The sequence below is a fragment of the Bufo gargarizans genome, chromosome 1 (genome assembly GCF_014858855.1).
Source record: "Bufo gargarizans isolate SCDJY-AF-19 chromosome 1, ASM1485885v1, whole genome shotgun sequence".
NCBI lineage: Eukaryota > Metazoa > Chordata > Amphibia > Anura > Bufonidae > Bufo > Bufo gargarizans.
Genome location: NC_058080.1, coordinates 185,243,740 through 185,257,786, shown reverse-complemented (window position 1 = coordinate 185,257,786; position 14,047 = coordinate 185,243,740). Strand labels below are relative to the sequence as shown.

The 14,047-nt window shown below is 40.1% G+C and overlaps 1 protein-coding gene across 1 annotated transcript in view; it reads left to right on the top strand.

The window, feature by feature from the left end:
- Positions 1-8,428, top strand: part of EDNRA (endothelin receptor type A) — a 64,589-nt gene extending 56,161 nt beyond the window's left edge. The window contains exons 6-8 of the mRNA XM_044300418.1: positions 1,016-1,149; positions 3,595-3,703; positions 7,965-8,428. Coding sequence (XP_044156353.1) covers positions 1,016-1,149; positions 3,595-3,703; positions 7,965-8,102 — 381 coding nt within the window. The 3' untranslated portion in view covers positions 8,103-8,428. The remainder of the gene's footprint in view (positions 1-1,015; positions 1,150-3,594; positions 3,704-7,964) is intronic.
- Positions 8,429-14,047: the final 5,619 nt, after the last annotated feature.

Sequence of the window (14,047 nt, the reverse complement as noted above, 5' to 3'; positions counted from 1 at the left end):
CAGCAGAGACTGGAGTATCTGTACATAGGACGACAATAAGCTGTACGCTCCATAGAGTTGGCTTTATGGCAGAGTGGCCAGAAGAAAGTCATTACTTTCAGCTAAAAACAAACGGGTTTACGAAAAGGCACGTGGGAGACTCTCAGAATGTATGGAGGAAGGTGCTCTGGTCTAATCAGACTAAAATTGAACTTTTCGGCTATCAAAGAAAACGCTTTGCGCAAACCCAACACAACACATCACCCAAAGAACACCTTCCCCACAGTGAGACATGGTGGTGGCAGCATCATGCTGTGGGGATGTTTTCAGCAGCTGGGACTGGGAAACTGGTCAGAGTTGAGAGAAAGATGGATGGTGCTAAATACAGGGATATTCTTGAGCAAAACCTGTACCACTGTGCGTGATCTGAGGCTAGGACGAAGGTTCACCTTCCAGCAGGACAATGACCCCAAACACACTGCTAAAGCAACACTTGAGTGGTTTAAGGGGAAACATGTAAATGTGTTGGAATGGCCAAGTCAAAGCCCAGATCTCAATCCAATAGAAAATCTGTGGTCAGACTTAAAGATTGCTGTTCACAAGCGCAAACCATCCAACTTGAAGGAGCCAGAGTAGTTTTACAAGGAGGAATGGGCAAAAATCCCAGTGGTAAGATGTGGCAAGCTCATAGAGACTTATCCAAAGCGACTTGGAGCTGTGATTGCTGCAAAAGGTGGCTCTACAAAGTATTGACTTTAGGGGGGTGAATAGTTATGCACATTGACTTTTTCTGTTATTTTGTCCTATTTGTTGTTTGCATCACAATAAAAAAAAAAAAAAACATCTTCAAAGTTGTGGGCATGTTCTGTAAATTGAATGATGCAAATCCTCAAACAATCCATGTTAATTCCAGGTTGTGAGGCACCAAAACACAAAAAAAGTCAAGGGGGGGGGGGGTGAATACTTTTGCAAGGCACTGTAAATCTATTGTTTGAACATAAACACTATATAACTATATAATATCTTCTTTCTACAGAGACGTGAGGTTGCAAAGACCGTTTTCTGCTTGGTTGTGATATTTGCTCTGTGTTGGTTTCCCATGCATCTGAGTAGAATAATTAAGAAAACGGTATATAATGAAAGGGATTCGGGACGGTGTGAGCTTCTCAGGTAAGACATATTGTACATATTGAATTTCTGCTTTCATCATGGTATTAATAAGATCCTCATGAACAGAAGCTTTTAACACTTTCTCAACAATTAAAAAATAATGTTCACCATAGATTAACTGAAAGACATAGCCAAATTTTGTCCTTTAGCCTTGAAACCACTACAAAGTAGTGTATCGCGTATTTCGGTTTAGTTTCATTAATTTGTCTGTGGCAATAATAGAATGTGGAAATAATGAGTTTATTAATTATTGAAATGTTATAGCTGTTTTTTTTTGTATCTTTAAAGAGCCTCTGTGAAACGATTTGTACCTATGACACTGGCTGACCTGTTACATGTGCACTTGGCAGCTGAAGGCATCTATGTTGGTCCCATGTTTATATGTGCCCGCATTTCTGAGAAAAATGAAGTTTTAATATATGCAAATGATCATCTTGGAGCAACAGGGGTGTTGCCTTTACGCCTAGAGGCGTTGCCTTTACGCCTAGAGGCTGTGCTCTCTCTGCACCTCCTGTGCACTTTGATTGACAGGGGCAGGCAGTGTAAGGGCTAACACACACAGCCATAAGTGTTTTAAATTAGAGGGGCAAAGGTTTAAAAGTAATATCAGGAAGTATTACTTTACTGAGAGAGTAGTGGATGCATGGAATAGCCTTCCTGCAGAAGTGGTAGCTGCAAATACAGTGAAGGTGTTTAAGCATGCATGGGATAGGCATAAGGCCATCCTTCATATAAGATAGGGCCAGGGGCTATCCATAGTATTCAGTATATTTGGCAGACTAGATGGGCCAAATGGCTCTTATCTGCCGACACATTTTATGTTTCTATGTTTCTATGTTTTGCAGTCCGCAATTCACAGATCCACAACACACGGATCTCGGACAAGTGGATGCCATCATTTATTTTTTAACTTCTGTATAAATGTCCTAACCTTGTCCTCAAAACAGATAAGAATAGGACATGTTCTATTTATTTTATTTTTTTGCGGGGCCACGAAACGGACGTGCAGATGCGGACCGCACACGGTGTGCAGTCTGCATCTTTTATGGCCCCATTGAAATTAATGGGTCTGTATCCCATCTGCAAAAAACGCGGATCAGATGCGGACAGAAACTACGGCCATGTGCATGAGCCCTAAACATGATCGTGTCTGCCTGGTCCTATCAATTAAAGTGCAGAGGGTGCGACAGTTGCTGAAAGAGCATAATAGTAATGACAACGCCACGTTGCTTCTAGATACTCATTTGCATACATTAAAACATAATTTTTCACAGCAATGTGGACACATATGGACATGGGACCAACACAGATGCCTTCAGCTGCCAAGCGCACATGTAACAGGTCAGCCAGGTACAAATCTGCTGACAGGTGGCCTTTAAAACTTCCATGGGGATGGTCATATTGGTGCCACACACTTCATTCTTGTATTATCTGAATAGACAGTGCAGCAGGGTGTGTGTTTTATAGCTGTTATAATGATTGGGAGTATCTAGAATTATTACGGTCTCTAGGAAGAGTGCATCTCCTACCTACCAGGTAATGACAGGGAGAATAGTGTTAATATACTGACTCCAGCAGTACAAAAGATCTGTCACTTGTCATTAAACCCCACGCCATCTAATAATAATTAGATGACTCTGATTATGTTTCTGTTTACACAGTAAATCTGAAAAGCCTTTGATACATTCCCTTTAAAATGTTTTGCAGATTACAGACTACTATTTATAAAAATAAATTAAAACAACTCCTGTTGAAGCTGTTTTATTGAACCTCTCTTATGGGCTAAAGGAAGTCATTTTCAATACTAACATTATATTAAAGGGAATTTGTCGCCAGATTTATGTTGCCCTAACAGCTACAGCGCACACCAATAAGTCCTCTTAGTCATGTGCTCCCTACTGCCGATTGACAGTTTTTTTTTCCTTCTGCAATCAGTGGCAGGAAGAGCCTGGTGCTGATGAATATGAGGACTCATTGGTATGTGCTGGAGCTGTTCAATAGTTTAATACTTTGTTCACAATTTTAGCAAAACAGCTGGGGCAATGAAAGTAAGTGACCCAATATTTTGCTAAGATGGTCTGTACCAGTTTGTGTAGACCTCAGTTAGGACACCATAAAACTGGTGATTCCCTTTTAAAGAATTATTTATATATTTCCCGAATGTATTATTTAAAGCCGCTCGAAGCTGAAGTTTTACTTCATTTAATTGAATTTTTGGAACCTTGTTGTGTTTCTGTCTCCAGCTGGAGAAGTTAGGCAGAGATAGGATGTGTCAGAGGATGATGTGGTTCATTCCAGTCTCGGAGTCTTAATTTTGTACTCCTTTGCATGGTTTCCATCAATTCATGTGTCAGATCATAGTGAGATTCTGAGGGCCAGATAATAGTTTTGTAAGTCTGTATATAACATTTATATATTAATGTGTTCACTTCCTTTCATGCCTAGTTTTCTACTCGTTATGGATTTCATCAGTATGAACTTGGCCGCGCTCAACTCATGTATAAATCCAATAGCGCTCTACTTTGTCAGCAAGAAGTTTAAAAATTGTTTTCAGGTAAGAATGTCGGTTCTTCAAACGCTATTCTGATATATAACTGTTTCCGAGAGTTCAATGCTGTTTTTACTTATGCTGTACAAATCTCTTAGGGGATGGTCTTCGACACAGGGGAAATATACCTACTAATAAAAACCAAGGCAAACTCAATTAGTAGAACATGCGGCCATGGCAATTAACCAAGACAGTCTTAAAGTGGAGACACTGCAGGAAAAGCTGGCAGTTTGTTTGCCGAGGCAACTATATGGTGCTGGAAGTCTCTCCTACAAAGCTTTACAGGCTTGGAGCTTGTCAGCTTTGCAGGAGAAGATTCCTATGTTGTTTGACTACCACAGCAAACGTAAAAGCTGTTCTGTAGGCTGTCTCTCCAGCCATGACTATTAAGCTTCTCATAGGTGATGCAGTATTAAAGGGGTTGTCTCACTTCAGTAGATGACACTCCTCATGTAGACAAAGTTACATAAGGCACTTTCTAATATATTGTGATTGCTCATATTGCCTCCTTTGCTGGCTTCATTTATTTTTCCACCACATTGTATACTGCGCATATCCAAAGATAAAAGCCAACACTGCAGTGCAGATACGAGGAGGCCGGGATGGGAGCTGTTGCTCATGTGTGTCTATGTGAGCTCCCACAGTCCCAGCTACCAAAAAGGCTGGTGTTTTTTTCTATAGTGTGCAAGCATGACCACCGCTGCTGGATTACAGGGTGGTCATAACCCCTGTATATGAGCAGTGTATAATGTGATGGAAAAATGAATCAAGTCAGCAAAGGAGGCAATAGGGATAATCACAATACATTAGTAAGTGCCTTGTATGATAAATGTCATTTGCTGAAGTGACACAACCCCTTTAACCTGTTTGGGACACATGTTGTCCCGGTACTTAAGGACACATGACGTACTGGTACGTCATGTGTATTTCCGATCACCGCCGCCCGGCGGGCAGTGATCGGAACAAGGTGCCTGCCAGGGGCTGTAGGGGGGACCCGATGGCATGGAAGGCAGCGCGATGCCTTCCTTAGGCATCTGCGCTTCCTTCCGGTGACAAGCCTGTGAGATCTGTATTACACGCTGTATTACTCATACAGCCAATGCATTCCGATACAGAAGTATTGGAATGCATTGTAAAGGATTAGACCCCCAAAAGTTGAAGTCACAAAGTGGGACAAAAAATAAAGTGAAAATAAAGTTTAAAAAAGAAAGTTTTCCCCCCAAAAAAATTAAAAGTTTCAAGTAAAAATAAATAAAAACATCATTTTCCCCAAATAAAGTTAAAACAAAAGTAGACATATTAGATATCGCCGGATCCATATTGACCGGCTCTAAAAAAATATCACATTAACTAACTCAGATGAACACATCTCACCGTCACCTCATCCTGCAAAAAATGAGCCCCTACCTGAGACAATCAGCCAAAAAATTTAAATAAATATGGCTCAGAATATGGAGACACTAAAACATCATTTTTTTGTTTTAAAAAAGCTGTTATTGTGTAAAACTTACATAAATTAAAAAAAAGTATACATATTAGGTATTGCCACGTCCGTATCGACCGGCTGTATAAAAATATCACATGACCTAACCCCTCAGATGAACACCGTAAAAAAAATACGCCTCTGTCTCAGGTTAAGTAGCGGGACGCCGCTCTGCATATGACCATCACTGACTTGCACCTTAAATTGGAGCCCAGTTGATACAATTAATAACTGAAAACTAACTGCATATACCTAGAGCATTATTTTTTGGTACCTAGAGCATTATATTTTTTGGTGCCAGATATCAGCCCAACTTTGATCTTATTGATGGACTACCATTTTTATCTTTATTCCTATTTTTATCTGTATTGCTGTTTTTATATTCCTTAATACCATCACTAATGCTGCTACTATTTAATTAGCTGTGAATAATATATTTTAGTCATATTATTAATAAATCCTATACCTACTATCATCCACTGTTCTCATTGCTATCGAGAGTGCCCCACTGTTATCCACTATTATTCTCTTCTTTCAGATTAGGTGTCATCTGTTAGTGGGTGCACCTCACGTTGTTCCCTAGTCACTCTTGTGCGTCATATCCCTTTTATTCATTGTGTAAAACTTACATAAATAAATAAAAAGTATACATATTAGGTATTGCCGTGTCCGTGACAACCTGGTCTATAAAAATACCACATGATCTAAACTTTCAGATGAATGTTGTAAATAACAAAAAATATAAACGGTGCCAAAACCTTGCCTCACAAAAAGTATAATATAGAATAACCAAAAATCATATGTATCCTAAAATAGTTCCAACAAAACTGCCACCCTATTGCGTAGTTTCTAAAATGGGGTCACTTTTTTGGAGTTTCTACTCTAGGGGTGCATCGGGGGGGTTCAAATGGGACATTGTGTCAAAAAACCAGTCCAGCAAAATCTGCCTTCCAAAAACCGTGTGGCATTCCTTTCCTTCTGCGCCCTGCCATGTGCCCGTACAGTGGTTTACGACCACATATGGGGTGTTTATGTAAACTACAGAATCAGAGCCATAAATACTGAGTTTGTTTGGCGGTTAACCCTTGCTTTGTAACTGGCAAAAAATTATTAAAATGGAAAATCTGCCAAAAAAGTGAAATTTTGAAATTGTATCTCTATTTTCCATTAATTCTTTTGGAACACCTAAAGGGTTAACAAAGTTTGTAAAAATCAGTTTTGAATACCTTGATGGGTGTAGTTTCTAGAATGGGGTCACTTTTTTGGAGTTTCTACTCTAGGGGAGCATCAGGGGGTCTTCAAATGGGACATGGTGTCAAAAAACCAGTCCAGCAAAATCTGCCTTCCAAAAACCGTGTGGCATTCCTTTCCTTCTGCGCCCTGCCGTGTGCCCTTACAGCGATTTACGACTACATATGGGGTGTTTCTGTAAACTACAGATTCAGAGCGATAAATATTGAGTTTTGTTTGGCTGTTAACTCTTGCTTTGTAAAATTATTAAAATAGAAAATCTGCCAAAAAAGTGAAATTTTGAAATTGTATCTCTATTTTCCATTAATTCTTGTGGAACACCTAAAGGGTTAACAAAGTTTGTAAAATTAGTTTTGAATACCTTGAGGGGTGTAGTTTCTAGAATGGGGTCATTTTTGGGTGGTTTCTATTATGTAAGTCTCACAAAGTGACTTCAGACCTAAACTGGTCATTGAAAAGTGGGTTTTTGAAAATTTTGGTAACATTTCAAGATTTGCTTCTAAACTTCTAAGCCTTGTAACATCCCCAAAAAATAAAATGTCATTCCCAAAATTATCCAAACATGAAGTAAACATATGGGGAATGTGAAGTAATAACTATTTGTGTAGGTATTACTATGTATTATAGAAGTAGAGAAACTGAAACTTGGAAATTTGCAATTTTTAAAAAAAAAATTGCCAAATTTGGTATTTTTTTAATAAATAAAAAAATGATAATTTTTACTCCATTTTACCAGTGTCATAAAGTATTATATGTGACGAAAAAACAATCTCAGAATGGCCTGGATAAGTCAAAGCGTTTTAAAGTTATCACCACATAAAGTGACACTGGTCAGATTTGTAAAAAATGGCCTGGTCCTTAAGGTGAAAATGAGCCCGATCCCTAAGGGGTTACGTATGAGTAGAGGTACAGTGTAAAGGGGTTGTCCAAATAAGTATTTGATCAGTGGGGGTCTGACCACTGGGGAACCCACCAGTCACTAGAATCGGGGCTTTGTTCCCTTGTTTGAATGGAACGGTGGTCACAGATGCACGCTGCAACTTCACTCAACTTTATGGAACCACCAGAGATTGCCAAGTACAAGCTCTCAGCTATCTCCAGCAGGCCCAATTAGACTTGAATGCAGCAGTGCACATGCGTGTCTACTGTTCCATTCAAATACGGAAACACAGGTCCCCATTCTAGTAATCATTGGGGGCCCCAGCAGTCAGCCATCAGCGAGATAACTATTTCCTATCCTGTAGATAGGGGATATGTTTTTATGATGGGACAACTCCTTTCATGTCCTTCCATACGGAGTTGAGAATGTTATTGAATGAATCAGGAACCATTATAACTTTGCATGTTTTTCTAAGCAAGATATTGGAGATGTAAGTTCTGAATCCAAATCCTCAATTGTAATTTTTTGCTTAGATCCTGTTTTCCATGAACCTTCAATGCAGTCACTTATGAGTCTTCTTCTGCTTCTACCATTATGTTTAGGGATTTCGAGTGTAACCTATTAACTATTATGCATATATATTTTCATTCTAGTCATGCCTATGTTGCTGTTGCCAATCAAAGACTCTCACAAGTACGTCTCCTATGAATGTCACCAGTATCCAGTGGAAAAATCATGACCAAAATTACTACATCGCTGACAGGAGCATCCACAAAGACAGCATGAACTAACCACATCCTCCGACTTCAATGGGAATCATAATCAAAATGAATGGCTTTCTTCAAAGCTAATCTTTTTTTTTTTTTTACAAACAGCAAAGAATTATATAAAAAGACAACTAGGAATCTGCCATCCAGTTTTGAAAACTAACTGGAGCACCGTTGAATCAATGCTACAAGAGCATGGTTCTTATTGACTGTAATACAGTCTTCATGTTGTTTTTCTTGATGATGTTTGCAGATGGGGACAATGTTGTCCTACAGATGGACCAAAGAAAAATCAGAAAAAGGAATTTTGGCGTCAGATGTTACAGTAACTTCTGCCATGTTACATATAGTCCAGCAGGAAAAAAATTGCATGGCTCCATATGAAATCAGAGACATATGGAGGTAGAGTAAAGGTCCACGCACTTCTATGGGTACCGTATTACAGCTGTATGAAAAACAAATCTGCAATATGGCCTTGTGCATGAGGCCTAAGAGGGAGAATCAACCAACAGTATTTCTATTGTTATTATATATAAATATAACTATAATTACTTTGTATATAACAATTTTATTTAACATTGTATCTTGAAAAAATATATTTTTTAATCTGAAAGCATAAAGGATTGTGAAATATTGTATTATACGCATGAGTCAAACTTGCATTTTTCAGGGAAGTAACGTAATAGAGAGGACACGCATTTTGTAGCACTTCATTGTACAAAACCTTACTATATAAATGTTGGTAGTGGCATTTTTCTGTGCATGACAACAAGACACATTAAATTGTGTTTATGAATGAAGTTATTCTATCTGAATATATTGTATCAAAACTTATTATCGAGATGCTGGTTTTCATGAAATGTAATTAAAGGGTATAAATGAAAAACTGAAATTCCCAAAGAAGGAGTCATTTGTACCACTTTTTGGGATACAGATATGCGAGGGTTACATAATAAACTAAAGGTGTTGACCAGGGTCACCCTTAGACTGGATGATGCCCTAAGCAGTACTTTGTAAGGATGCCCCCATGTTGTATTATACACTGCCCAAATGATACAATAATACAGAGTCCAAATAACACAAGCAGACAGTGCCCTAAGTAACACCGGAAATAATTGATCTAGGAAATGAAGCTGCATCCTATAGATGCATTTCTATAGTTTGGGCCTCAGATATGAGAATGGAGGGTGCAATCTACAGTTGTCAAGACCACCAGGAACATAATACCAAGAGATGTGCCCTGTACAAGTGCACGATTACCCACCTCTAAGAATGGCCCCTTGTTTCCTATGGCGACTAATACAAATCAGCTGGCTTTTTTTTTTATAAATGAAATATATAATCTTACTAGTTGCAATGGGAACTGAATGTACTTTTTATCTGCACTCATTTCCATGTATGGAGCCTATGTTGCCAAGTTCATCAGTTACATAGCTGTCAAAGCAGAAAAATAATTTACTACAAGAACTGGTTAGGCCATTTTATCCTTATTGCTGTTTAAGAAGAACTACATACTTCACATTTTATATACTGATCCCTGGATTTCCCTTATGTAAAACCCCAAAACCTCATTTTTATAAAGCTTGAATAGAAGAGGTCTGATGGAAATCAAATTGGTTGAGAGTTTTGCGTGAAAGAGAAAACTATAAATTTAAGCAGTTCCTCCCATATTCTCATCTTCTCCTTCCATATGTCCCAGGGAACAGCCATTTCTCCTTCCTCCTTACATTCTCCTGCCCTATCTTCAAAAGGGGACCACCCTTATAGCTGAAGAGGTTATCTGGCCTTGGAACTGACAGCCCCTCTGGCCCCAACCTGTACCCCTTAAAAAACACCATTCACCTTGGTTCCGCAGCTGCTCCATTCCCAGCCTCTTCCAGTCCCCACAGGACCAGGAAGTGGATTGATCCCATGCCCACTGTGGCCAGTAACAGGCCTCTGCGTTCACATTGACTTGAATGATACATCACCGCTGCGGTGACAAGACCATGCCACTCCCTGCTCTCGCAGGAACATAATGTGTCTGGGAACGGAGCAACACTGGGACCACAGGTGAGTGTTGGCTGCAAGTCTGCACAACCCTTTTAATCCTTTCTCTTCAGCCATCTGAACATGGAAGGGATCAGGAAGAAATTAACCCCAGTGATCTCTGAAGGTTCTACCAGCTGGTTTATTTCAGGAGCATGCAGCAAATCCTGCCAACTTAGAAACTGTTTGGTAAAGTTTTTTCTGTTTAGTTTTATCATTCATTTGTAGGTTCTGTGAAGGACGGCCATATCGGTTGTTACATCTTGTATACATTTATAAAATGTATTGTGCACAATAAATTAGAAGAAGGCACATATTTCTCAAGCTGTGCATTAGTGTTTCCATCTTGCTCTGTACTTTTTTTACTTCTTTGTACTTCTTTAAAATATTTAGAATAATTGGCACTAGTGTTGAGCGAATCGAAGTCCACAAAATGGACTTCAGTCCAAATTTTAGGATAAATTTGTTTCGCCGCAAAGCCGAATTTCCTTGTGCTTCGTTGTAGTGAATCGATTCAACCTGAAATAGTGTAAAAAAAAACATATGACATGCTTGCCGGTGTGATGACCTCATCTCGGGCCACGCAAGATTTCGCGCCAGATCTTCAAGCGAATGCCAGCCGTACCATCGAGAGCAAATGATCAGATACATTTTTTTTGTTTTTTTAAAATCTTATACTCTGTAATAATTTTGTTTATTTTTTTATTTTACACTCTGTTATTTATATCAGATGCCGCGATCATGTATGAACGTGGCATCTTAGGGGTACAATGACGAGGAGTGGCACAATCGCCGCACCCTGTCATTGCACGCACTACTTACAAAGAAATGCACTTCGTGACAAAGTACCGTAATTTATCACAAAACAATTATATATTTTTTTATTCGGCGAAGCAGCCAAATCGAATTTTCCAATAATTCGCTCATCTCTAATAGGCACATATATTATATATCATGTTATTGTGGAATATGACACATATATGATCTGGGCTGTGAGACAGGATTTCTTTAATTTAGCACATGGAGAAAAGGGGCAAGAAGTTGCTAAGGACTCTCTATGTAATTTAATTGTGAAGAAGAGGACTGAATACAAACATGGTGATGATTTTCCAACCAATGCAAAGATATGGGGCAGATTTATGAACCTCTCTAAAAGGTTCTTACCCTTATCAACCAGCTTTCATTTCGTACTCTGCTTGGGAAATGCAAGCTACCTGTGATTGGTTGCTATTTTCATAAATCTCCCCGAAGTTCTCTTACAGCCATTTGTTTTAAAGGCTTATAGACATATAGTCAGTATATAGACATATAGGGGGTCATTTAGTAATTTGCCTATTCTTGGCGTATTTCTGGCCCAGATTGTGGTGCAAAGGTTATTTGTGCTGCAATCTGCGATTTTTCCCTGCTCCCACCAGGTCTATAAAAGGGGGGGGGGGGGGGGGGGAGGATCGACAGGCTTGTCTGATTTATCATTTTGTAAGCCTGTTGGTCTAAATTTTAGCCAGCAAGGAAGCTGACATAGATTTAGACGGGTGGTGGATGCGCCAAAGTTATGTAGAGGCCGCAGATCCACAGCCAGCCCATGGGGTTATTAAGACCGGCATCTAAAACGCTTAATAAATGACCCCCATAGTCACTACTGCACACAATATCTAATAGGCTGCTTCCCCATCTTGGAGACAGCACTCTTTCGGGGTAAGTAAATGACTTGCCATGTGTTTCCCATTAAACCTGGTATATATGTAAGCTATATGAAAATATTTACCAAGGCTTTGTAGCTGAAACTTAGCAGTTGTGTCATCAAGGACGTTCTTTGAAAGTAGTCTCCAAATATCACTTCAAAGTAAAACCCCCATAAACGGTCTACCCCTTGGCTTATTAACTAGCAGGCACGTTACATTTAAAATATCCTTTGAATATTGAATTATGACTGTTTACAGTGTTGGTACATTTAGCCATGCAACACACCATTTCTAAAATCAGTCAGATCATTTCCATACACTACCACTTAGCTGAAAGAAATGCTAACAATATTTTATGACCCTTTCCAAATTGCTTTGACTCGGTACTGGGATTACATTCCTGTGTATTCGACTATTGAAATAAAGTTTTGGCATCTGATTAACCTAAATAATTTATGTGTACTTTATACAAGATAAAAGAGTGTGCAGTCTCTATCAGGGGGGCAGCTTGGTGGGATATCTATGACTGCAACTAAAGTCCTAGTCTAATGGAACCTTATATTCTTTGTGAATGCAATGTACAATAATGAAGGTTTCATAAACCTTGCCATGAACCAGCTTTACATACAGTACAGTACAGAAATCTCATACATACAGTTGCTCATACACAAAACCACTGCATGCTCTCTGATATGACTGTGAAATGTTAGGACATATGCACACAATCATATTATGTCACTGTAATATTTCACTTATGGACTTCTATTTATCTTTATATGTCTCCAATTTAATATGTAAGGTACTGAGATTCAGGGGCATACACAGACCTTATAGGGCCCCACGGCAAAGGCAATGCAAAATGCAACACCCTGTATGAACTTTGCTTAAATCAATGAACAAATATTTGACTAAAATGCAACACCCCAAATTTGTGACAAATGTATGATCTTTTTCATTAAGCAGATAACATTTTAATAAAAAATAAATAAAAAAACGCCCTTGGCCTCACACACTTTATTCTACTTCTAATTTGGTAAAAATTGAACTGGTGCTTTAAAAATATTGTGTTCTCCTGAGCATCATGATTTCTTAATAATATAAATAGACTGATAAATCTTCTGCTTCATTTATTAAAGCTGTCTGCCTCCAGCCACCACTAGGGGGAGCTCAGTGCAAAGGAGTTCATTCAGTTTCCATTGTCTGCAGTGGAAGCTGCAATTTTCTCTTTGCACTATGCTTCTCCTAGTGGTGGTTGCATGAAAATCGAGAACAAACAGAGGAGTTCATTCTTCTCCCTCGGGCCCCTTAGCAGTTGGGTAGTCTTCCTCCATCGAAGGTACACCATTGCTAAGATTTGTTTTCTTTGATTTCATAAAAATTTGGAAGCTATGACATGTTCTACTAGGCACCATAATATGAAGCTACACTTCCCTAGTAGCAGGCTTCTTTATGAGAATATATGGAACCACTATATTGGGGGCAGGGCCGGCACCACCAGTAAGGCGAATTAGGCAGTCGCCTAGGGCGCCATTTAGCAGGGGGCGCCCGTTGCGGGATAATCCAAGAGGGGTAGTCAATGTCCAATCCGGGTCGAGGCAGGCAGCGAAGGTTCAAGGTGGAAGACAGTCCAGGGGTCAGTAGCCGGGAAGGATACAAAGAAACAACAGGCAATAGAAGGATCTGCAGGGAGGCTAGGTGTTCACCATAAGGTGGAATAACTCAGCAATGAACCAGAGCTCAGGCCAGGTCTTTATAGCCAGGGAAGGTAGGAACCACCCTCCCCAGGAACCATTGGCAGGCGAGGAAGGTGGAAGGTGTGTACTGGGAATCTCCCTCAGCAAGGCTCACACCTGACAGCCGGATAATGCAGGAACTCTATGCACCCGGAAATGTGCGAGCAGCCTGTGTACTGCGCACACGCCGTGCACCCGCACCTCGGGCACCAGGTGTTCTACCGAGCTGAAGGGGAACCAGTGCCCTGCGCCGTGCCCGTGGTCCCAGAGTAGGGGTAACACCCCCTGCTTCCTGACAGAGCCCCCCACCAAGGAGCGGCCTCCGGACGCGACCCTGGGAAGGCCTCTCGGGGTGAGCCCGATGGAACGCCCGCACCTTGGCGGCCGCATGGACATTCCCCAAGGGCTCCCAGGAACGCTCCTCGGGACCGTACCCCTTCAAGTGGATGAGATACTCCAGGACCCCACGCCGGCGGCGGGAGTCCAGGATCTCCTGAACTTCATACTCATCATCGTTATTCACCTG